General features: G+C 42.2%; 2 protein-coding genes across 14 annotated transcripts in view; both read right to left on the bottom strand.

The window, feature by feature from the left end:
• Positions 1 to 9,079: 9,079 nt before the first annotated feature.
• LOC101923133 (N-alpha-acetyltransferase 20-like) lies at positions 9,080 to 11,450 on the bottom strand. Its single transcript, XM_013301373.3, is given in 4 exon segments — positions 9,080 to 9,165; positions 9,688 to 9,823; positions 9,825 to 9,834; positions 10,650 to 11,450. Coding segments are annotated over 4 exon segments (471 nt in total). The 5' UTR covers positions 10,889 to 11,450.
• Positions 11,451 to 14,982: 3,532 nt separating this feature from the next.
• Positions 14,983 to 24,059, bottom strand: part of UNKL (unk like zinc finger) — a 60,337-nt gene continuing 51,260 nt past the window's right edge. For 11 of the 13 annotated variants that reach the window (XM_055803846.1, XM_055803850.1, XM_055803847.1 and 8 more), the window contains 4 exons: positions 23,161 to 23,391; positions 22,336 to 22,538; positions 21,258 to 21,512; positions 14,983 to 19,025 (listed from right to left, as the gene is read on the bottom strand). In XM_055803846.1, the coding sequence (XP_055659821.1) occupies positions 18,870 to 19,025; positions 21,258 to 21,512; positions 22,336 to 22,538; positions 23,161 to 23,391 (845 nt within the window). In that variant the 3' untranslated portion in view covers positions 14,983 to 18,869. The remainder of the gene's footprint in view (positions 19,026 to 21,257; positions 21,513 to 22,335; positions 22,539 to 23,160; positions 23,392 to 24,059) is intronic. The other 2 variants (XM_055803848.1, XM_055803852.1) reach the window with 2 other exon arrangements.

Raw genomic sequence — 24,059 nt, 5'->3', positions numbered from 1 at the left:
TTATTGCGTAAACACATTTCACATTGCTGAGTCACCTGTTTTATTACAGTATACAAGTTTCGCCCTATCAATTTCTGATTTAGACTTTTATATAAAGTATCAGCTCCCCAATGTGTCTTATTAATAATAGGGCTGTGGTCCATATTAAATTGGATGGTACCACTATACGACCATCCCTTAAATAAGTCCACTTATTTATTTTCATTTTATCATTCATGTCCTGAATTATCTTTTAAGTTTTCTTTAGAATAGTTTGGCTCCTGATCTGTACTTACAGTTTGGTTTTTATAGTCTGGTATTAAGGATAATTCCTCCTTTCCTACCTCCTGTTATTCGTCTGGCCTCATGGTCGGCCAGGCAGTTTCCAGTTTCCAAATCAGTGCCTCAGAGTGGGCCATTCCTCACATCAAGGTCTGGCATGGCACACGTCCCCACCGCTCAACGCCTACTGGGTTGCAGCCAACAGCGGAGCTCAAGATTCTTTGTGGTGGCAAACACAGAGGCCAACCCAGTCTTGCCCTTGACTACGGTAGGAGGCACCTGACCAACCTTATTCCTTGTACTTCGTTGTCAATGCAGAGTTTCATCTGTGCATCCCATAACAAGTCACTGTCATGGCAAAAGACAGATTTACATTAGTAGATCTACTACAGAGTGTATTTTATTTCACTTTTTCTGCCAATATCCCCACAGCCTTGCTGACCAAGGGATATTGTTTTTATGTGAACTGAGCAAGCCTCCCCCTTATCATTTTACTGTAACAGGTAAAGCATTTTTCACCTTTCCTGGAAGTTATTTTCAGATACACCTGGTTAAAATTTTTTTTTACTTCAGGGAGGTCCTCTTTTCCCATTTTCTGTTGAATTAAAGAGAAGCTCAAGATTTCAATTACTTGATAATTTTTAACTTTTAGTTTCATTTCTCCTTCTTTAAAGTCTAGATGTTCTAATAAATCTCATCCCAACAAAGATTTTGGTGAATTTGGCATTCTTATTTGTTTTTTTAGTTTGTACTTTAAAGGTTTCAGGATGTTTTCCTGGTGGCCAGCAGCTCCCACAACTGTAACAAATTTATTTATTTATTTATTTATTACTGAAGTTTAACAAATAAGTTGGTTTTGTATTCACTAAAATTCCACCTCATACCCATTCCCTGCCCTAGAGGGGCCGTTACCGGTCCTGTTGTACTGCAAATGCTGCAGCAATTGGGGTGACATTGTCGGGTCCTTCTGCTCAATTGTCAGCAATAGCAACCCCTCCTCCTCACCAGCAGAAGGGTTCGGGGCAGGAGATGCTCTTCCTGCTCTGCAGGTTACACAAGCCTGCCTCTGCAGCAGCACTTCTGTTTTAACTCTTTCTTACCCTGAATGCAAATCTGCTACTTGTTGCTTTAAGTCTGTGTTATTACATATCAGGCCTTCGCAGGCAAACAGAAAACATCCTGCCATGCATCCCAGCATGATTCAGTCGCACCTTCGAGGGGGTACGGAGGTTTGTACAAACTCACCCCAACACTTTCACAAGGTCTTTGATTCTACACACACACACACACACACACACCTCAGGTTTTACATACATCAGTACAAGTTTTATATCTTACAACGTGTTTCATTCTGGTTGCTCCACAGAAGGAACCGCAACCTGAGCTTTTTAACACAAAAATTTCAACAAGAACATCTTTCTAGTTTAGGTCTCAGTTTTTTCCTATCCTTTTCTAGAGCCACAATCAAAGATCAGGTGATGTTAATCCCGCACTCTTTCTAGTGCTAGTACCATAGGATCCCGAGGGGGTACTAATCCACAGTCCTTTTGCCACTCAGGTTTGTCCCGGAGGACGAAGAACATGTCTGCATACGATACTTCGTCCCCTTTTCCCTCTCTCCTCAGAAACAACATTAATTGCAGGAGAGTGTTATAATCTAACGTTCCTCCCTCCTGAGGCCATTTCGCATCACTCCCCAATTTATACACAGGCCACCACTGTTTACAATATTTAATCAATTTCCTTCTATTTTCGGTACCACCCTGTCCTACGATATCCCTCCAATGTTTTAATATACAGCCCAAGGGCGATTTTTCACAGGGCTTACTCCTTCCATTTCTTATTTCGCAATTTTAATTACTTTGTTTTTCTCCGGCCGCCTTAGCCACCCAAGGTCGGAAACACGGATAGAGCTCCTTACTCGTATTGCACTCAAACGCGTGTCTCAAGCACTCTTGCACTCACACTCAGTCAAAATAATTAAGCTATACACGGAAAATCAAACTGTGCATCTCAATCACACCATTCACACTCTCCGGGCAGCCCTCAGTCACACAAGCAGTATGTTATACGGTACCGTGCACTTATGTACAACTTTTAGGAACACTGACAGTTCACAAAGTATGCATTTCAATGAACAATTGCCAAAAAACAAACAACAAACAAAACCCCAAATTTTTCCTGGTCTTAAGCAGAGTGTTAAGTTTTCCGCTATTTGCCACGAATTACCAGAATATTATTATTTTTCAACATACATTTCATAACTCCGAGTTTTGAACATGTAACAAGACAACACATAGAACAAACAAGACACAGAGCGCTATTTCAGTTGTTACATTCTAGGAATTCCCCAATTCTTAAGACAACCTAAAGGAAGTTTTTAGCTTCCCCCTTTTTTCTTTTTTTTTTTTTTCCTTTTTTTTTCCTACGCAAAAGTTTCCCTTTTACTTTTGCTACGAGGTCCCTCTTGTTCCTGTGAGATTCCGCCTTATTCCGTCCCGCTTTCCGTCACGAGGCCTCCGGGCTTTTAAGAATGGCAGTCACCTCGGGTTTGCTCGATCTGCCCTCAAGATCGCTAGCGGCCACCCCTCGGTCAGCAAACCCCCTCCCAAGGTACCTTTCCTCCTGGGGACTACGCTGCGCGCCGGACGTCTCCGTGCGTCTCACCAGCCGCCCCGTTACTAAACATACCGTTTTACCCGTGGATCCAGGGGTTTCTCTTCTGCTCCCGGGTGAACAGCTGAGAAGAGGAGGCTCCTCCGAGGAAATCTGCCGGGGCGCGCCTAGGAGCGTCCGCTCCGCAGCTGGTCCCTCAGCCGAGCAGAAATCCTCCTGCCTGGCTCGCCAAACTGACGTGCGGAATTAGACTCTATAACTCGAAAGTTATAAAGTAGGTATGTTTATTGCGCGCAGATGCACGGGGGATCGCTCCTCCACAAGCGTGTATACCCGAAGTGACGAACCATCTCACATTTATACAATGAAACAAATGAATATTCAATTAGCGCCTATACATATTCGTTACCTAAACCCCGCTTCGTATGTTAATTAGCTTATCAGTCCTTTGCCTGGAATGTGGTGGTCTTGCAGGTTTGTAGGTGATTCATGTCCTTGTGACCATCCAATCTTCTCCAGCAAGGAGACTTAGCACTCCCTCCCTCTAGATAGCATTTGAATGTCTCTCATCCTTTTCTCATTCTCTTTTAAATAGCCCCTTTGTTAGAGAAAGAAGGGCGGGCATCTCCCCGTCTCCCCTTTGTTAGAGGAAGAGGGGCAGGCGTCTCCTCAAAACTGTAGTTGTCTCCTCAGAGCTGTGTGCCTACGTGACCAGACACCGCACACATGACCAGTCACCATACCCACATTCCTCGAGCAGACACATACAATCACAATCGATGTCCATTGTCCCCATTTCACACTATTTCTCCATATCAGTATGCAGATTTGTTTTTCACATTGAGAAGCCATACAGAGTGTGGCAGAAGGAGCGTGGGATTAATATAGCACCACCTGACCCTTTGATTTTGGCTCTAGAAAAGGACAGGGAAAAATTGAAACCTAAACTAGAAAGATGTTCTTTTTGAAGTTTTTTGTGTAATATAGGATCGTTGTGTTTTGTAAAGACAGAGCCTCAGGCTGTGGCTCCTCCTGGGGTGAAGCCTATTGGGAGATAAAAACTTGCACTAATGTAGGACCTGAGGCGGGGCGGGGGGAGTCAAGGACCCCAGGCAAGGGTTAAAGTCTTGGGGTGAGTTTGTACAAAGCCCCACACCCGCTGGGAGGTGCGGCTGAGCCAGGCTGGACGCATGGCAGGCTGTTTGCTGATTGCCGGCAAAGGCACCACAGGTAAGTGATATGGAGAAATAGTGTGAAATGGGGACAATGGACATCGATCGTGATTGTATATGTCTGCTCAAGGAATGTGGGTATGGTGACTGGTCATGGGTGCGGTGTATGGTCACATAGGCACACAGCTCCGAGGAGACACCTACCCTTCTTCCTCTAACAAAGGGGCTATTTATAAAAAGGATGAGAAAAGGATGAGAGACATTCCAATGTTATCTAGAGGGAGGGAGTGCTAAGTCTTCTTGCTGGAGAAGATCAGATGGTCACAAGGACATGAATCACCTACAAACCTGCAAGACCACCACATTCCAGGCAAAGGACTGATAAGCTAATTAACATACGAAGCGAGAGTCAGCGGGTTTAGGTAACGAATTTAGGTGTTAATTGAATATTCAGTTGTTTTATTGTATAAATGTGAGATAGTTCGTCACTTCAGGCATGCACACTTGTGGAGGAGCGATCCCCCGTGCATCTGCGCGCAATAAACATACCTACTTTATAACTTTCGAGTTACAGAGTCTAATTCCGTACGTCATAAGGACACAGACTTAAAGCAACAAGGAGCAGATTTGCATTCAGGGTACGAAAGGGTTAAAGCAGAGGTGCTGTTGCAGAGGCAGGCACTTGCACCTGCTGCAGAGCAGGGAGAGCTCTCCTGCCCCGAATCCTTCCAGTGCGAGGAGGCGGGGGTTGCTGCTGCTGACACCAGAGCTGAAGGACCTGACAATGTCACCGCGAGGGCCGCAGCACTTGCAGCACAGGACCGGGAACTGGCCCCTTCAGGGCAGGCAGTGGGGGCGGGGGGGCGGGCGAGTAAAGGTGAATCTTTGATGGGCGGTTTAGATGCTTGGAAGTCGGTTGTGAAAGACTATCAGGATGACCCAACAGGAGTAGAAAAAGGGTTGAGTTGATTGTTACTGGGTAATCGCCATGTAGAGAAGCTGGCAGAAGCAGCGTGGCATGTGCACAGCAGGTCAGAGAAGAAAAGCTGGGTCATGCTGTAGTCACAGCTACAGCGGCTGCTTCGGGAAAAGTGAAAACTGGCAGAGGGACTAAGGTGAGAAGACGAGGCAGAGGAGGGTTGTCTGGCAGAGATGAAAGAGCGAACCCTGCCCTGCGGGCCCGGATCAGTGGGCACATTGTAGGGAAATGGGCACTGGCAGCCAGATTGCCCAAAGCTGAAGAACCATCAGGGGGTTCCGGTGACTGGATCAGACCCAGACTGAGGGGCCTGGAGAATCCACCCTAGCGGATCCACTGGTTAAATTAAAGCTGGGGACTAGAGAAAAATGAGGTGGAATTTTTAGTGGACACAGAAGCAATTTATTTGGTGTTAAACTTCAGTGAGGAAAGGATTTGTTACAGTTGTGGGAGCTACTTGGCCACCAGGAAAAAGCATTCTGAAACCTTTAAAGTACAAATTAAGAAAACAAATAGGAATGCCAAATTCACCAAAACCTTTGTTGGGATGAGATTTATTAGAGCATCCAGATGTTTAAAGAAGGAGAAATGGAAGTTGAAGATGATCAAATAATTGAAATCTTGAGATTCTCTTTAATTCAACAGAAAAGTGGAAAAAATGAGCTCCCTGAAGTAAAAGAAATCTTTAACCAGGTATATCCAGGAGTAAATTCCAGGTAAGGCGAAAAATGCTTTACTTGTTACACCAGAAATGAAGAGGGGGGGCTGCCCAGTTCGGGTAAAACAATATCCCTTGGTCAGCAGGGCTGTGGGGGGAATATTGGCATGAAAACTGAAATAAAACACAACTCTGTAGTAGATCTACTAATGTAAATCTGTGTGTTTTGCCATGACAGTGACTTGTTATGGGATGCACAGATGAAACTCTGCATTGACAACGAAGTACAAGGAATAAGGTTGGTCAGGTGCCTCCTACCGTAGTCAAGGGCAAGACTGGGTTGGCCTCTGTGTTTGCCACCACAAAGAATCTTGAACTCTGCTGTTGGCTGCAACACAGTGGGTGCCGAGCAGTGGGAACACGTGCCATGCCAGACCCTGATGTGAGGAATGGCCCCCGCTGTTGTAAGAGGGTCACCCAGGAAGGAAGAACATCATAAGACCCATTGGGGCACTGACTCATAGTATAAATATTTAGACTGACAAAACTGTAGGGAGAACATGAATCAAACCGGGACAGTTAGAGAAGGAAATTATGCAGGGCAACAGTTACAAACCGATTTCTCAGAACTCCCAAGAAAAGGGGGGTTTCGATACCTGCTGGTCACGATGGATGCCTTTTCAGGGTGGCCAGAAACACACCCTTGCTGAACCAATAAAGCCAAAGAAGTAACCAAGGCACTATTATAAGAAACAGTACCAAAATATGAGGTTCCAGCAGTAATCTCATCAGACTGGGGGCATGAGCAAGAAGGCTGCACTTGCTGTCCAATACTTAGCAGTGGGTACAATCCATAGCCACAGGAATATTAAGGGAGGGAACATCAGGAATACTGTCTCAAGAAAAAAGGGAAACAATAGGCAAAACCAGCCTTACCACTCAGTTTGAAAAATGTCACCAGGCTTGGTGACAACTAGTAAACTTCACCTACAACCCACAACAGGAGCAAACTGAAGCGTATGTGCTGGCAATTAGTGCAGCAAAAGAACAGGCAATCTTTCCTGTTTTGACACTAGGAGCCATACACCAGAAAGTCACTGTCAGACCCCTAGGCCATAATGTTTGGGCAAGTTATGGTCAGACCAAAGGCAAGCGGCAGTCGAACATTGAAGTATGTATCCCCAGGGAACAAATGGGATACACCTGTGAAAATGCAGTAATAGAGAATGAAGATCTGCGTTTAGATATCAAAAAGGCTATGTGTACTTTTGAAGTGTTTCCACGTATTAAAGCCCAGTCACAAGTATTTTATGTAGGAAATGGATCTGCATGTGTTAGAACTTCTTGTGATAACAATACTATTGATAATTGTCACAAAATGGCAAATGGTACTGATTTTTGTGTAAGTAATTTTACTAGAATTGTAGGCTGTGACTTTGATTATGTTGTTCCTGCAACTACCAGACAGTTAATTGGAACTGATTATACCCTGTATCATGATGTACCTAAATTACAAATAGGCATGAACATTAGGCTCTTCAAAGCAATGCTCAGACACCCCGACATAGAAAGACTGGTCCAAGAAATAAACAGAACGGCCCAACATGTGCTTTGACAAGAGAAATGTGACCCTGAAAATATAAAATCCATCTTTAACCGATGCAGAACAAGTTGGAGAACATCACTGGTGGGACAACTTCGCAGGACATTCCCCCAAAGCAACACAAGTATTCCACTATTTAATACATCCCATGTTAGACATGTTGGAAGGAATGATCCTGTTATCTCTCTTAAATGTCTGTCTGTGGTATGAACTAAGTATCACAGCCAGAAGAACGCAAATAATGTGATCAATGATGCATGTCTACCAAAACCCTTTGTCTTCAGAACCTGACGAAAGATTCCTAAGTCCTAAGAAAGGGGGGAATGAAACAGAGCAAGGTCTTGAAAGGTTAGTTGGGATGAGTTTGGTACCATGCTCTGGGGGATGCTCTGTTTACGTTGAGATATAACAGAGACAGCACGGCCTGTTCTGTTCCGCTGACAATACTGAAGTAAGAGACAGGAGAAATGTACTCTGAGCAATCTAGCAGTCATAAAGATAAGGTGGGCATTTGAAGGAGATGAGAAGGCCGTGAGTCAGGAGGTTTTGCAAGCTCCAGCCCAAGAACGGAACGACCACCCAAAAGTCTCCCCAAAAGATGAGTCTAGAAGACTCCGCCTCAAGCTCCGCCTAAACCCCACCTATTATGAATATGATGATTAGATGTTGAAATTAAACGAATGTGTATGTAAAGATGTTGTAACCTCTCATGAAAACTGTATAAATTACCTGACTTTTCACTGAAAACTTTGGGGCTAGTTTGTCTGGTGCGAACTGGCTGGCTCCCCAATGTTGCACGAAATAGATACCTTTGCTGCTTAAAGGCAAAATTTGTCTCCAAGCAGTTACTCTGTGCCATTTTGGAATCACCCTCCTAGAGAACTGAAGAGCTGTGGACTTTCAGAAACATCAGGGCACAACGCTTGGCCTGCCTGAAATGTTCAGGAGGCTCTCAGATATCCAGGCAGCAGCAGAAACTGTTCTGATTTTACAGCAAGGCTGACCACACTTGCAAGTTTTCTTTTGCATGCTCACACCTGGAAGCCAAACCAGAACAGCTGCACACATAGAAGAGCAATTGCTCAGCACACCTACACCAACAGAGCTCTCCTAAAGCACACGTGGAGTCATTCATACCCCAAGTCAACATCTACAGCTTTGACACAATGTCATTTTGGGGTCAAACTGATGCACACCAGAGAATTAGTAAAACGCACCTCCTTCTCTGCCACATCAGGTATCGCGCTCCTTCAGTTGAGCTGAAACTGTTACATTATTTCCCAAATGCAAAGCCAAACAGAAAATATAAGCACAGCATGCTCCTTAAAAAGCAACTCTGCACAGGCAACTGTTCATTGTGACCAAGGAAAGATGTGACCACGGCCCTTCAAACTTTCAGGAAGCCTACATGGGACTAAACGGTGCTTGTGAACAAAGAACATGCCTGCTCGTTAAGACAGGCTGGTCAAGTTTACCACCAAAACTCTACATCAGCATTTGCCAACCCTGTCCAGCTTTGGGTCGCCAGAGCTGCACTCAGATCACTTGAAAGCGTCTCCTAGTAGCAGTATCAAGTATTAAGCTCAGAACTGTACCTCCCTGAATAGGTAAGAGCACAAACATGCAGCAAATACCAACAGAAGCAGCGTTAGTAAGCTTCTCAGTATTGCTTTTTGGTATTTCATGGGGAAAAACATTGAGCCTAATATTCCTCATCTGTAAGTTCTTGGGGGCTTGGGGGAGAAGGAAACTGACACTCTAAGTTGTCTGCAATCAATCACAGTTTACAGTTACTCAGTGTCTTCTGGTCTCACAGGATGAGGCAGAGGTATAATAGATTTCTTCTCTGTATTTCTGGAAAGAGCTTTCCTCATATCTATGGCAAAAGAAAATAATGCTATTATAAAAGACAGTCATTGCACAAAGCCATATTAAGTGAATTCTCTATTACATTAAGATTATTTTTCAAGAAGATTTCCTAGAATCCTAGAATATCCTGAGTTGCAAATGACCCGTAAGGATCATCCAGTCCAACTCCCTGCTCCTTGTGGGACTACCTAAAACTAAACTATATGACTAAAAGCATCATCCAGATGCTCCCTGAGCTCTTGACAGGTTTGGTGCCCTGACTGAATGCCGTTTCAGTGGATAAGATTTTCCTAATGTCCAGCCTGAACTTCCCCTGACACAATTTCATTCCGATTCCTGCAATCAAGTTTCATAACTGATGTACTCTTCAGTAGGAAAAGCTATCTAAAGCATTATACAGAATCCCATTCATCAACAACTATCTGAACTTGTTCCATATTAAAAAAAAAAACAAACAACAAAAACCCCAATACAAACAGGCCCAGGAACCCTCAACACAAGAACCTTTCCATTTAATTTAAGGCAGAACCACTTACCGTAAGCATCTGCTGTCCACTGCTAGCAGAGGAGTACTCCAATACTGTCCGGTACACATGGTAGCCGAGCTGCTTATACGTATTTACTGCAGCCTGACTTGATACTCTTGCAAAGAGATCGACAAAAAAATCCACCCTTTCTTTGGAAACATAAACCCAAAAAACCCCCACAGTAAGGAATAGCAGGTGAATGTATTGCTAAATAGCCCATAACTTGTAATCAGACCAAGAGCAGGTCTGATGATGTCATATGCTAATCAAACACCTTTCACACTGCAGTAACAGATGCACTCCTTTCCCAAGGGACAAATCCAGTATAAGCTCAGATTTTATTTTATTTTTGTCACATAACCATTCTTTTATACCAGCCCGTGGGTTCAGAATTATGAACAGAAAGAACAGGGCAAGCTAAGCACTCACACAGGTCTCATATATGTAAGAAAATTTTTATTTAAAAAAAAAATAAAATCCACATTTTCGATTGCACTGGCTTAGGGACTAGCTCCTTCAACGTGTGTGGCAGGGGCAGTGGTGGAATGGGTCACAAAGTTCAGTTGCCTAGCACAAGGCAGCCCTTCTCCTCACAAGGCAAATTCTTCAAAATGTACTGTTTTCCAATTCTACCAATTACAATGGGGTTGCCCTACCACCATGAGTTCAGGACATTTCTCTGTGGGTTCATTTGACACTAAATCAAATTTTCAGCAGATACAAGCAGCGAAGCATGACAGAGAAACTCATTCTGGCACGTTAGCTTTCATAGAAACCCTGAGATCTTACACTGCCACACAGCATTTTTAGTCTTGTTCTTTAATTGCAGGGAATTTTCAGCGAATCATACCACCACTTAAAGCAAAATTCTGGGTCTGTTTCATGCAGCTCAAATACCTAAGCCATGGACAGGTGTCTGTAGAAAGATTACTTTTAGAAGATTAAAGATAAGCATGGTACTCACTTTTCTGAAATTTCTTCCAGTAGTTCCATCAATTTAGCAGCCAAACCCAGCTGTCGAAATTCTGGTGCAGAGAGAGCAGTAACATGTCCATGCCACTCTTCCCCAGCCACAGAGCCTTCCGCTTTACCCAGCACCACGAACATGCAGAGCATCAGAGCAGTAAGGAGCACCTTGGGAATAATGCACCACACGCAGCCACACAACTTTACGAAAGAACCAAGCAGCCTACAAACAAACATTGCAATGATTGTGGTAAAGGCTTAAGCAGCGATTCTATGCTATTACTCAGTGATTCAGCAGCCACTAAGTTTCATTTTGATGCAGTATTACAGTTGTTTCTTGATTAGTATAAATAAATAAATGGATTTCCACAAATTCACTGTTTGAGGCATGACCGCCAAATGCAAGCTTTAAGCAATTCTCGTGAGTCTTTAACTGAGTGGAATTCACGACTGAAGGAATGGAGGGCTAGAAGCCCAAAACTCACCATCCCAGCAATTACTGAAGACTTTTCGTGACTATGGGGGAATAGAGCTTGGGAAGCTTTGCCAATGTGGCAAGAGAAAGCAAAGGCCCTGGAAACACTATGTTTAAGGAAAAAAAACCCAAACAAACCAGGGATGGGTGGGTGTTCTTCATAGTTCTCCTCCTTTCTACACAGAGCCAACCTACTGTTAGCTCATTAATGAATATGCAGACTTCCACAGGGCACTCTTATAAACATCAGGCACTGCTAAATAAGCAACTGATGCGGTGGGTACAGAGAAACCTTCCGTACAGCAAACACTTTAAGCTTTACTGTTAAACAGTATTATTTCCTGAGTCCCTGCAAAGACTCTCATTCTGTGCCCACCTTTCCAAAACCCCCAAAAGAAGGGAAAAAACACAACTGGAATGAACAAATACATATATATATATATATATATATATATAAATATATATATACATAAAAACATGGTGAAAAATTAGGAAACAATGCAATCATCCAAGCAATTATGAGTTAACTGAGGCCTGCATCGGACAGTCTTGTCAACTCATGCTGGTGAAACTGAGCTCATACCAGCCAGTTTACTGAAACACTTGTCTTAGCATACATATACTTGAATCAAAATGACATTTGGCTATAGGATGAGTGTAAGAAAATACATTTTTGCACACTACAGCAAGAGACCTGCAAAGGACCACAGTATAATATCTTCAAAAGTCTGCGGTACAAGAACATGAGTTTTCTTCTAAACAATTTCCAAACCGTGATTTGTTTTCTTCCTGAGCTTCAAGTGGGGATCAAATAAACATAACTGTTTAAATGAATAAAAGACAATCTACCACTGTTCAGGAACTTAAAAGTGACTCCCTTAGTGGCAACAAAGCAATGACCGAGTGTGTGATTTGTACCTGGAAGCATCCCAAAGGTTTTGCTTTTGTTTTTAAAAGGCAGGCTGTGTTTGTTCACCTGTGTCCAACACTACGTCCAACTAGTTCAGGAGGCAGCGTGTACAGCTCTCCAGACTTCACCTTTATTACATGAGTGGAGAACAAAGTACAGCCGTAACAGAGTTGCCTATGTACAAAAGGAGCTGCAGGTCACAAAGGAAAAGGAGTCTCAACAGGAGGCAACAGTCCTCAGCAACCAGGAGAAACAAAAGACATGCTACCATTTATTTCTCTTGCTCTTTAAGTAAACTATTTGAGGGGGAGTGTTCAGTTCAGAGGCAGCACAGTCTATCTGTGGAGTTGTTCAGAGATGCATTCTATGCTCACAGCAGTGTCTTCTGTATTACCGACGGCATCCTCTTTGCTTTCAGCTCTGCAACAAGTTGAATACGTGGAAGACATGCAAGACACACAAGACAAATTGGACAATACATTACATTTGAACCACACAACCCCAAAGCACTAAACAATCCTTCCTGCACCGTGTAGTTTAGCTAGTGCCACAGACAGGGCCAGCCAACAGATGAACAACTTTTGCTACATTAAAAACAACATGACTTAATAGTCCAGTAAATATTTCTGCCTTTCAAGCATGTTAATGATCTGGAGATCTTCACATCTCAAATATTTTCTGTGCTAAGATTCCTGAACAATGCACAATGTACACAAAGCAGGGAACAGACTAGTAATAAACTGGAAGAAACCTGCACAGTTCTGTCACGCATATCGGCATGTAAAAGGATACAGCAATTTCAGCAACCCAAGAGATTGCAGAAATGGGACATATACACATATACTTAAAACTCACAGCTGAGCTTGGTCACGAGAACCGTTAAAACTTCCTCAAAAAACCGTTAAAAGCCGACAGGGAGGTGCTGGGGGGCAGGCACCAATGGCCTTGGGACTGGCCTGCCCAGCGCAGCCCCTGCCCGCACCGGGCGGCGCCGGCCCTCCCCGTCCCAGGCGGCCGAGCTGGGACCGGCAGCGGCAGCTCCTCACCAGTGGCCGCGGCGGCCCCGCAGCGCCGTTACCGGCGGGCGGCAGCGATGGCACGGGCACCCCCGCCTGCAGCACCGGCCCGTTCCGCAGCGGCCGCCACGCGAAGCCGGCAACAAAACCGCTCCCGCCGCTCCGCCCCAGCGCCAGCCGGGCCCGCAGCCACCGCCCTGACCCGGGACTGCCGCTCCCCGGAGGCCGCCGCCCGGCCCGGCCCTCGCTGCCAGCCGCAGCCCGCCCGCAGCCGTGCGCCCGGCCCGGCGGGGACAGCCGGCTGGCTGCGGGAGCGGTGGTCTGCCGGGCCCCCGTCTGGAGCGGAGGAGAGCCCCGGGCAGCCCCGCAGGGAAGAGGCTGCTGGCGGGGGGCACCAGGCGCGGCCCGAGGCTCGCGGGGCGGGGGCCCAGGCGCAGAGCGCGGCCGGCTAGCGCAGGCTCCCCCGCAGGCCCCGGGGCCGCCCGGACCGGGAGCGGAGCCGTGGGTGCCCCGGTGGCGTGGGCGAGGCGGGCAGCCCAGGCACCGCTGCGCCAGAACGGCGGCTGCGACGGGGCGGATCACGGTCCGTTACCGAGCGCCGGCCGTCAGAAGGCGCGTGTGTCCCGGCAGTCGCCACAGCCCCCTGGGGCCAACCCCCAGGCAAGGCCCGCCCTGCCGGCACCCTCCTCACCGTTTTTGAACGGTGAATGCTGTAGCGCTTATCTAAAGGATGACGCGCCTATGTTTAGTTAGGGTCGGGAGATGTCCAGGGCCCCTTATTGCAACACGACGGATGCACAGACTGCTAAGTCCTTGGGTTGGTTATCTTTAAAAAGGGACATTTTGTCTTAGATGCCTGTTGTACATGCAGCGTGGTGAAGACGGAGACTTTAAACATGACCACTAAGGAATAGAGTCTGTGCAGACACAACTCAAGGACGTTGTCCAGGCACGAGATATGTTAATGTTGTTAACTTTAAGATATACTAGGTTCTTGAATGGAATGTGCTAATTGTCCAGGCAGGAGAGATGTTAATGTTGTTAACTTGAAGATGTGCTGGGTCTTTGAATGGGAATGTGGCAATTGTCCAGGTGCGAGATATGTTAATGAGTTCCCGGAAAGTTGACGAACAGACATGAGTGACTTGTATAAGGAGGGGGCTGAGGGGTTCCCTCGGTGTGCATGACTTTGGTGGAGCGATCCCCCATGCACCCAGCGCTGCCAATAAAGGCTACTTAGTCACTAAGAAATGTTGACGTTCTTTAAATCAGTTTCTCACGTAACGCCACTCGTAAGCTGAGACCGTCTGGTAACCCACTTTCATTGCCTTGCCGGGGGTGCGCGGTCTGGAAAAAAAAGCCTGAAAAAGCCCTGGGCTTTACCAGGCCGGATCCGGATGGCCGGAGAAGCGGCTCCAGAACACCCCGGTGAATCCACCCGCAGCACTGTGTGCTGCCAGGCTCTTCGCACCTTAGGACGGGCGAAGTTCGGGGCCGGGGAGGCGCAACGGTCCCGCCCCGCATCGGGCACGCCTCAGCTGCCCCCGCCTACCAACGCCGCCGCTCCCCGCGGGGCTGCGGGCACGGGCCGCCGGAAGAGGCGGGGCCGAGCCGGGGCGTGGGCGGGGCCGAAGCGCTCCCGCTCAGCATCTGCCACTCCAGCCCGGGAGACATCGTGTGCGCTCCTAGGACGTGCGGTACAGAGAAGAACGGAACGGAAAAGTGATTACGTTTTAATTACTTTGACAGCCTCTGTCTTGTAGCCCGAATCAGTTTCTTTATATCCCAGTTAGCCCCCTCTCTCCCTTCAGACAGTAAATGCCAATCCCAGTGGTTGAAAGCCTGAAAAGGTTAGGAATGCCATAATTAGATTGCAGAGGAAAGCATACCTGGCCATTTTTTAGTCTCTAAACACAGTATGGCTCAGAAATAAAGTTCAAAATTTTATTTCCATGTTGGTAATAAAAATAATTCCATGAATTCTGTAAACCATTGCATAAATGCTATAGTGTAGAAAAGTTTTAACAAGTGTTAACAATTTTAAACAGTTCACTACAAGTAAATGAGTATGCATTATAAATAATATGTTTTGTATTAAGAACAATTTCATTCACAAAATCATTTCTGTCTGTACAATCAAAACGTTAACAGCTTCCATAAATTAATATTGAGTAAAAATTCCCAATTTATATAGGGTCTGATGATGACCACAGTTACACAAGCATAGTGTGACAGTAATATTACTACTTCTATTTAATACTAGGATACTCAGAATGGCAATATAGAACAAAACAAGTATGTCTTTAATCATCTGCTATTCAAAGAAGACTAATAATAAGCCTATAACATGCAGCTTCGGATCCATCTGTAATTAGCATACTTCTGGTTAAATTACAGCTCCTAACTGTAAAAACCCTGAGAAATCACAACTTTAATCTATTATTCCCCAGGCTAAAATAATTGACAACATAATGGAATTCACATTAAAAATTAATATTCTTACATAAATTAACACAGAGCTTTGTCAGATACCAAAATGAATCTTGAAAATCTATTTCATTTACTTTTATGTAGTTTGTGAATTCAGCAAATTACTGTACTGTAACCTTTCAAAAATGTAATTTTAATGTATCCAGTTTCTCGACGGTGTATATAGTACAAAGATGAATACTTACAAAGGTCAGGTGTCACTTCTGACTTCTTCCAAATAGCTGTCTCTAGTCAACTGCATATATTTTATTGTCCTCCATTGCAAAGTACTGGTGTAAAAGTACGTATTTATTTATATTTGCAGTTGACTTGCTTTAATAAGATACAGAACACTTTGCTTGTAATTCTTCACAAAAATAATTTTGCAAAGAACAACTGTATTAATGACGATGTATGGTGCAAGTGATTACCAAAGGATTTGTCTACAATTATAGCAAGCTGCCCAGTCTGTGAATTTCATGAATAGGTATGTTTCTTTGGTATATGTTTTCCTCTCCTCCACAAAATGGTTTGTTGATAGTTTTTAAATCTGTCCATAATTCAGCACCAAAGAAATTTACAGGCAACACCTGCAACATTTTCAGTACTGATATTACCACAGGACAGACACCATTATTTTCAAGACCCGTTGTAAAATACAAAACATACAACAGACTAAACATACTAGTTCACTGCCTCTAAAAATACAGCACGAATAAACTATGAGCGTGAATGTGATGATTCACACTGCAAGCGCTCTTTACATTCCTTTTTAGTTGCACTTGCAAGATTAGGAAAATTGCCTGTTACTACCAAAAAAAAAAAGAAAAAAAGAAAAAAAGGACCAAGATCTAGCCTTAGAACACAGGCAAATGCACTAAAATACACACGAGCAACTACAATTTTGGAAGGGCAGCACGCACACACTTCGATGTCTTGTGGGTAATGAATGTCACATAGCTGCGTGTGGGCAGCACAATGTGGCCTAAGCTGGTTTCCTCTAACATAGCAAAGTAAAAATTTTCACTAAGATATTTCTAAATGTTTTTGTAAGCAAAATGGTTACAGAATGCTGTCCAACACTAGATAAATACAGTAAACTGGTGTCCAAAATGATTGCTTATTTGAAAAACATGTAAAATAATGTCAAACTATAATTTCACATTATTCTTTGATTTGCTCACTGTTTAAAAACAAAACAAACCCCTTACATAACTAAGTTTGCTTTAGTCCAAAATGCTGTTAAGGTTCAAAAATCAGTCTTTGTTATAGACTGCACATATGCAAGAAATACATTAACACCTACAGCCAAACTTTGTGTTCGAAGTTCCTTTTCTTAGAAGTCCAAAGCTGGCTACACCTCTAAAATGGCAGTATCTTATTTTAGGACAGAAAAGTGTGTTTGAAAATGCAAATACAGTCCAACTTTATACTCTTCTCAGTACAAACCTTTTAGACAAACTGTTAAAGTCAACAAAATCACATTATTAAATCCAACTTTGCTCTTTAAAGTGATCTTCAGACAAAATTTTTGGAACAGAAACAAGTAGAAATGAATTTCATATTTTATCCTCCTTCTCCCTTCCCGAAAGGTCTCCAGCGTTCCTGCAGATTGACATGTCTTAGGAAAGCAGTGACAAGTCTATACATTTAGTTCTCTCAGAAAATGTGTAATGATTTTTTGCGAACTCAAGCCTTTGTACAAAGAATGTTGAAACCCAACCATGATAGTGATTTCACTACTACTGGCTTGGGCCCTTTATTTAATGCTGACACAGTTCTAAGAACTCTGTTTAGACAACAATGATTTTAGTATATATCTTGGCTTTTGTTTTAGCATGACTGAACTTTAAATAGGTTTAACTCTTTGCTGCCTGTCTGAACTCACTTTCCATACTGAACACAGTAATATGGATACAAATCACGTAACACAGTAGTAGGTCATTTCAATCTTAACTTGTACTAGTGTCACACCTGAATTCAACAGAGAAAGGAGTAATGCAGGCAATTATTCCATGTAGGAAAAGTAAAAATACACAGTGTTAGCATGCCGTAATTAATTAACTTCTCCTGAATTGCATGTTCCCAACTACCAGAATGAAGTAAGAATATTACCACCTTTTAAAAGAATCACTGTCAAAGTGCCACTGCCTCATTACATACTTAAATAATTCCGTAGTTCCTCTCAAATATGCATTACTTCATTACTGAAAATGTGTATTTTTAAATATTTATAAAAGCAAGAGAAGTATTCTAGTTATTGTCAAATTGTTCAATACAAAATTAAGCAATAGAAATTATTTGCAAAGTTTTTTTTTTATGTCTTCTGCCATTTTATAGGATATTGGGCATAGGCACTTGGTAATAATATATATCTCATATCTGCTCCTGATAAGTACTACACAGGTTAGGAGATGTACAAAAACTTTTAAGACTACAAACACCCAAACTGAGGGAACTATGCAAATTGCACGGTTGTTTACTAAAACTGATCTGTTTCACAAAATTGAAAACATGTCTTTGAATGTGAAAGCTTATGTGCCTCACTGTTTTTGTCTCCACTGGTACATTTATAAATACTACAGTATGTAGTTAACATAAACTGTAAAAACCCTATAGATAAGTTGTCATTTCTATCTAATCATATTGTGATTTAACAGTAAAACCATGTGAAATATTTTAAATTCACAGTACACATGTAACACATTATATTATTGCATATTAAAAAATAAACATAAGACCTAGAAAGCAGCCTGAAGCAATTTACAACATATCTTCTAACAAAACACAATAATTACAAAGTGCTTTTACATTAATCAGAGTTTTTCAAGCATCCAAGTAAACATAGTGTTAGACCTAGTCCAAAATACTGGCTCTGGCATTTCTACACACACCAGACATGGCAAAGGGACCATTTGTACTGTTAAATGTGTAGTTACTGTACCTACGTATCCCCTACGCATCTATCTTCTTTTAATGAAAATAACAGGTATAAACATTTCATTCAGGCATTATGGTAAGATTTATACAAAGTGATTACAGTGCAAATGAACCTAAGTAGCTTGTGCACTAGGAATCTAAGTGGAAGTCGGAAAAGGCTGTGATGGGACTGGGAGGGGGAACGAAAGAACCTCAAGACTACAGAACCTCATCAAATAACTGCAGTTGATATGTAAATGTGAGCAAGCCCTATTCTCTATCTTAAAGCAACTAAGTTTCTGACATCAAAATGGAAATCAGTCTAGCACTATTAAATGGATTAATTATGAGCGATGTAATTCTTATACAAAATGCAAAACCGTAAAATTATTTAATTCATGAACATGATATGAGTACTATGCCTGCATGTTACCACAGATTATTTTTTTTCTTGCAGCAGGAACATTCTTCTTGTGCAGCTGCACAGTGATCACAAAGTACATACTGTTGACATGGATTCAGGATAACGCTACAGTCACCTTCCTGACATATGATACACTTCTTTGACTGAAGCTGAAAAATCACCTGTAAAAAAAAAAGATTACTGCACTCAGTAAAAATTATTCCAAAGTAAACAGCTGCATTCAGCTTTACACATAACTGTCCCAAATAAACTTCTAATTTAACAACACAAAGGACAGTGGTTTTGTATGATGGATAGCTGAATGACGGTCATAAGATCAGAGCACAGGCAACCTTTAAAGTAGCATCTGGAGGAGTATAAGTGCTTTTAGAAAGGAAAATATCTAGGATTGAACCTTTGGACTGAAATCTTTCTACATAATTGGGACAAGCAATGCAAACAAGCAAAAACAAAACCAAGGAAATAAGCCTTTTTCATTGTCACATACTCCCTCATTTTGCCATTTCAAAACACTGTTAGGTTTTCTCATGCCATGGGAGATGTTTGCATTAGAACAAAACGGAAGAATCCCAAATGTGCAATACTGAATAAAGCTACTGACACAGACTTGGGGGAGGATGTTACTACTGCAAATAAATGTCTCCATGAAATCGGCCATGTCAAACCTATTAAGGAACAAGAACAACTGAAAAGTTGCTAAAAGCCATGTTACTTTTTGAAGAGCAAGACATGGTTCAAACTAAAAGAACCCAGAATGCTATGTGTGGCACTACCTAAGACAGGAACTGTCTCCTGGAAGGAAGAGTTAGGTAGGAAGAGGCCACAGTGGTAAAGGAAATCTGAGAAACTGGAAAGAATTGTAATGGTTCTGATCACTGCAGCCTGGCCAAGATGACTTCCATTCCAGAATGTAATGACTTTTTTGGTAGGAGATCCCAAGACTCTTTTGCTCCTCTTTAAAATCCCTTTGGAGAAAAACAATAGTGTTTTATAATCCAATGCAGAATCCTGTAAATATACTTGATAACAGAAGCCTGGTAACCAGCAACCCTCGTCCTCAATCCACCTTCTTTATTGACAAAGACTTACATTATGTTTTAAACTCTTCTAAAGACTTTTTCTTCAAGGCTGTAGTTCATACTGATACAGATAGCACTGGACAGGAGGTGAAAAGACAAGAGAAGACCCTGCTGAGCTCAAACAGGTACAAGAATACAGCAGACCATCCCCACTGTGAAAGAAATTTTTTTTTTTTTTTTTGTCTGAGCAGTGCTGTCACCGTTGAAACAAAAAGAGCAAGAATTGGTGTCATATTGTGATGTCACTGCCCTCTGCGACTGCAGGGGAGAAAGCAATGTCAAACCAAGTTGTGCCCAGCAAGGTTTGAAGTATGGTGCCTGGAGCAGTGCACGGTCATTATTATCTTCCTCAATGTGCTCAGAGGAGTGGCACCTGATACTTCCAGCTTTGAAAGCCCTGAGAAATGCCCTCAATCTGGCAGCAGAAGAGCATCCTAAAATTTGGCAGAAACTGAGTCTGGATTTGAGAGAAGGTGAAATACAGCAATATGCCACTAAGGTGATTAAGGGACTGAAGCACCTGACATAGGAGGAGAGGCTGAAAGGGCTGGAATTGTTCAGTCTTGAGAAGAGATGGCATCTTACTAGTGTAAGTGTAACCTGATGGGAGGAAGTAAAACAGACAGGCACAGACTCTTGACAGTGGTATCCAGTGAAAGAAGATATAACAGGCATAAATTAAAATACAGAAAATTCCACACACCCACATGAAAAAAATTTTCTTACTGTGAGGATGGTCAAACACTGGAAAAGGCTGCCCACAGAGGTGGCAGACTCTCCAACCTTGGAGATACTCAAAACCCCACTGGGCAAGGCCCTGAACAACCTGCTTGAGTTGACCCTGCTTTGAGCAGGGCGTTGGACTGGATGATCTCCAGAGGTCCTTTCTCATGTCAGTGATTCTATGCTCCAAGTCTGTACTGGCCTCTCTGACACGAACTCCTAGCAGGGAACTTCACCACCTAACTTCTAAACAAGTGAAAAGCATGTAACTACTGTAATTTATTTAGGGCAACTTTTTATTTATTTAGATAGTGTCTAAAACATTGGGAGTAAAAGCTGGCTTTAAGTCTTTTTTTTCATCACCCCAAGAATACTCGTGAATCACTTGTAGTTTGTTCTGATAGCTGATCAAAAACTTAGAATCCATTAGGTTGAGAAACCTGAACCATCCCTGTATTCCAGAAAAGGAAGACTTAACACTGAGAGCAGTCTGGCTCTTTAAAATGAAACCTGGCACAAATATGTCATTAAATGTTACTGAGTTGCCAGTTTCAGTTAATCAGAAATAGTTATGCAGAAGAAGAAACTCACCTCGTCTATTGTTTCTAAATTTAAGTGCAGCCGATTTTGTAAGGAACGAAGCTTTGGCAAGGGTATCTTTTCTAGATCTCCATAGTTTTTCATATAAGGTAATGTAGTAGACAGACAAGCAGCTAATTGCACCTTCAGCTTTTTTAATTTATTTTCCACTTCCTCCTTCTTCTGAAGAGCAAGTTGTTTGTCCGCATCAGCGATGTTAGCACGTTCTTTTGCTTCTTGAGCCTCTTTCTGCCATGCATCACATGCCTGGGAGAAAGACATTTCCAGAATATAAAAAACATTTTTTTTTAAACTAACAACAGACGTCCAAATACAAAAGCCTTCAAAGATGCAGGTAATCTCTAATTTTAGACCTAACAATGCATTTACTGTCAATTTAATGCTTCCTCCTGCTTATCCTACCTTCTAATGAACATCTCTTCTTGTTTTGACTTAATGTAATTTTTAGGTATGTGACTGTTACTTGTCTGTAAAAAGCCTTTTTGGAGCTTTATAAATGGAGCAAATTTTAAATGTTAAATTTGTAATTTAATGTCAAGAGACATCAAAACCTATCAACATTTAGTACAGCTACTTGACTGCTCCTCATCACAGAGAGAACAACATGAGGGGAAGGAAAGGCCTACAGAAAATGCTCTAGGCTGGCAGTTATGAACAACCTCAGCTTAACTGCTGAGATGGGTAGATACTGTCCGGGTACGCTATACGACCGCAGCTGCTGGACATCCTCTACTTTTTTTGCATGCTTATCATCTGAAAGAGGTACAGGAAGGAATATATATCTTCAGTTATTTAAACACAAAGATATGTTGCTGTTCAGCCCTACCCAGAATATGTATATATGTCCTTGTCTAGAGAGGCAGATCAACTTCCTGAAGATGAACTGCCCTTTAAAAAGCTCAGTTTCCTTTATGTTGCTAGCTGATTTTGAGGATGGAAAAAACATTCCTTTGACAGACTGTAATAAAACTCTGGGTCCAAGGATAAGAAGATCTGTAAAAAGGAAAAGCAGTAGGAGCTGCTTGCTTGTTTAAAAAAAAAAAAAAAAAATTACCATAAATTAGTGTACCTGTTTTACTTGTTGCCAAGATTCTTCCCATTGTTTTAGTTTTCTCTTGGCATCATCAAGTTCCTGTCTAACTCGACTTAATTCATTTCCACTGGTGTTTGAACTTACTGAGGGGGTAGTGCCACTGCTTAGTACTGGGGATGGACTAGGAGAGAAATTCCCAGTTACAAAGTCCCAAATGCTCCCTGTAACACCATTTAAACCTGTAAAACAAAGGCAGAAAAAATAATCACTCTGCATACTCTGCTGCAAAATGTTTCACATGCAGAACAAAACAGATGTGCCAAATATGCAAAAATTATATTTTTATCTGCAAGACAACATTATTTCACTGGAAAATGTTTACAGTATTTAGAGCAAATCAGGAGAGTTCCTGTACGGGTTTTTTTCTTGCCGCTTTTAATATGAGACACTACAGTCCACAAAAGGAGGAGTGGGAATTCATTTATATACAAAAAACCTTTTTCCTAGAAGCTCATACCTCATTTTAATTCCCCTTCTTTCTGTTTTGTATTTTCCTTTAGCAAAATGCCGCAGTTAAAATGCATTACTGCTGCCTGTATGCCAACTGTTGTATTTTATTCCTTTCAAATGCCTCTGTAAATATCTCCTCTTCCAGGAATTCTTTCTTTCCCCTTCACTAGGAATGGAGTTCACTCAAACTTTCTCCTACATACCACATGTCACTCCACTATCAGTAGCGCTATCAATTACAACAGCTAGGCTTTGCTGTCCAGATTAAGTCATTAGAAACATGCAAAGCCTTGAACTGGACATTTCTTACCTACCATAGAATTCGTTCCCTGTTACAATACACGAACTTACCTAAAGAGCTGTGAGAACAGGCTGAGGTGCCTAACATACTATGTTCCGTCTTCAAAGGCTGAGGCTGCTGGTGGTGGGAAGCCGTGGTGGATGAGACAAAAGACTGAGACAGCGATTGTGAAAGAGAACTGAGTGGAGAGGTTGAAAGGGATGATGATGAATGTAAAGATGAGGAACGAACAAGAGAACCTGGAATACTGACAGGCGCTGAACTTCCCAGTAATCTCTGACCTATGTATACGTTAGAGGGAAAAAACAAAACCAAAAAAAAAGATTTATTCCAAAGCAGTACACACAGCTCTCTGTAAGTATTTTTCTGAAAAATATATAAAATGAAAATTAAGTTATATATTCAAATATCTTCCTTTAAAAAAAGAAAGCTTTATCTCCTACTGCAACAATATTTTTTAAAATGGAACACCTGGAAGTAGTTTTCCAAGTGCCTGAAAAGAGAATTTGTAGCTTTACACAGCAGTGGCCTCATCCTCAGCTACAAAGAAAGAGAAAACACTTTTCAGATCAAGTTATTTGACTTACTCATTTTTACAGCCAGCAACTAACGCAAGTGGAGAAACGGACTGAAATGTAAAGAATTATGAAAAATTTTATTGCTATTTTAATACATACATTAGAGTTAAGCAAGTGAGACCACATACCTTGAAAATCATACACAGCACATAGCTCAATTTCATTCCTCTATGTACTTTTGCTTTTGTTCAGATTTTAAAAGTCAAATGTACTTAACTCTCTATGAAAACCAAGTTTGAAACAAAGTAAAAAATAATAATTCAGTCAAACAAATGCATTGTTTGTCATTTCCCAAAATAATTACAATAATTAAAAATAGGTACTAAAAAAGGATATTCAGTCATGCAATTACTTAAATAAACATGCACAGA

This window comes from Falco peregrinus, chromosome 5, assembly GCF_023634155.1.
Source record: "Falco peregrinus isolate bFalPer1 chromosome 5, bFalPer1.pri, whole genome shotgun sequence".
Lineage (NCBI taxonomy): Eukaryota > Metazoa > Chordata > Aves > Falconiformes > Falconidae > Falco > Falco peregrinus.
Note: the sequence above shows the minus strand (reverse complement) of the source record. Positions and strands in the feature narration are given on the sequence as shown.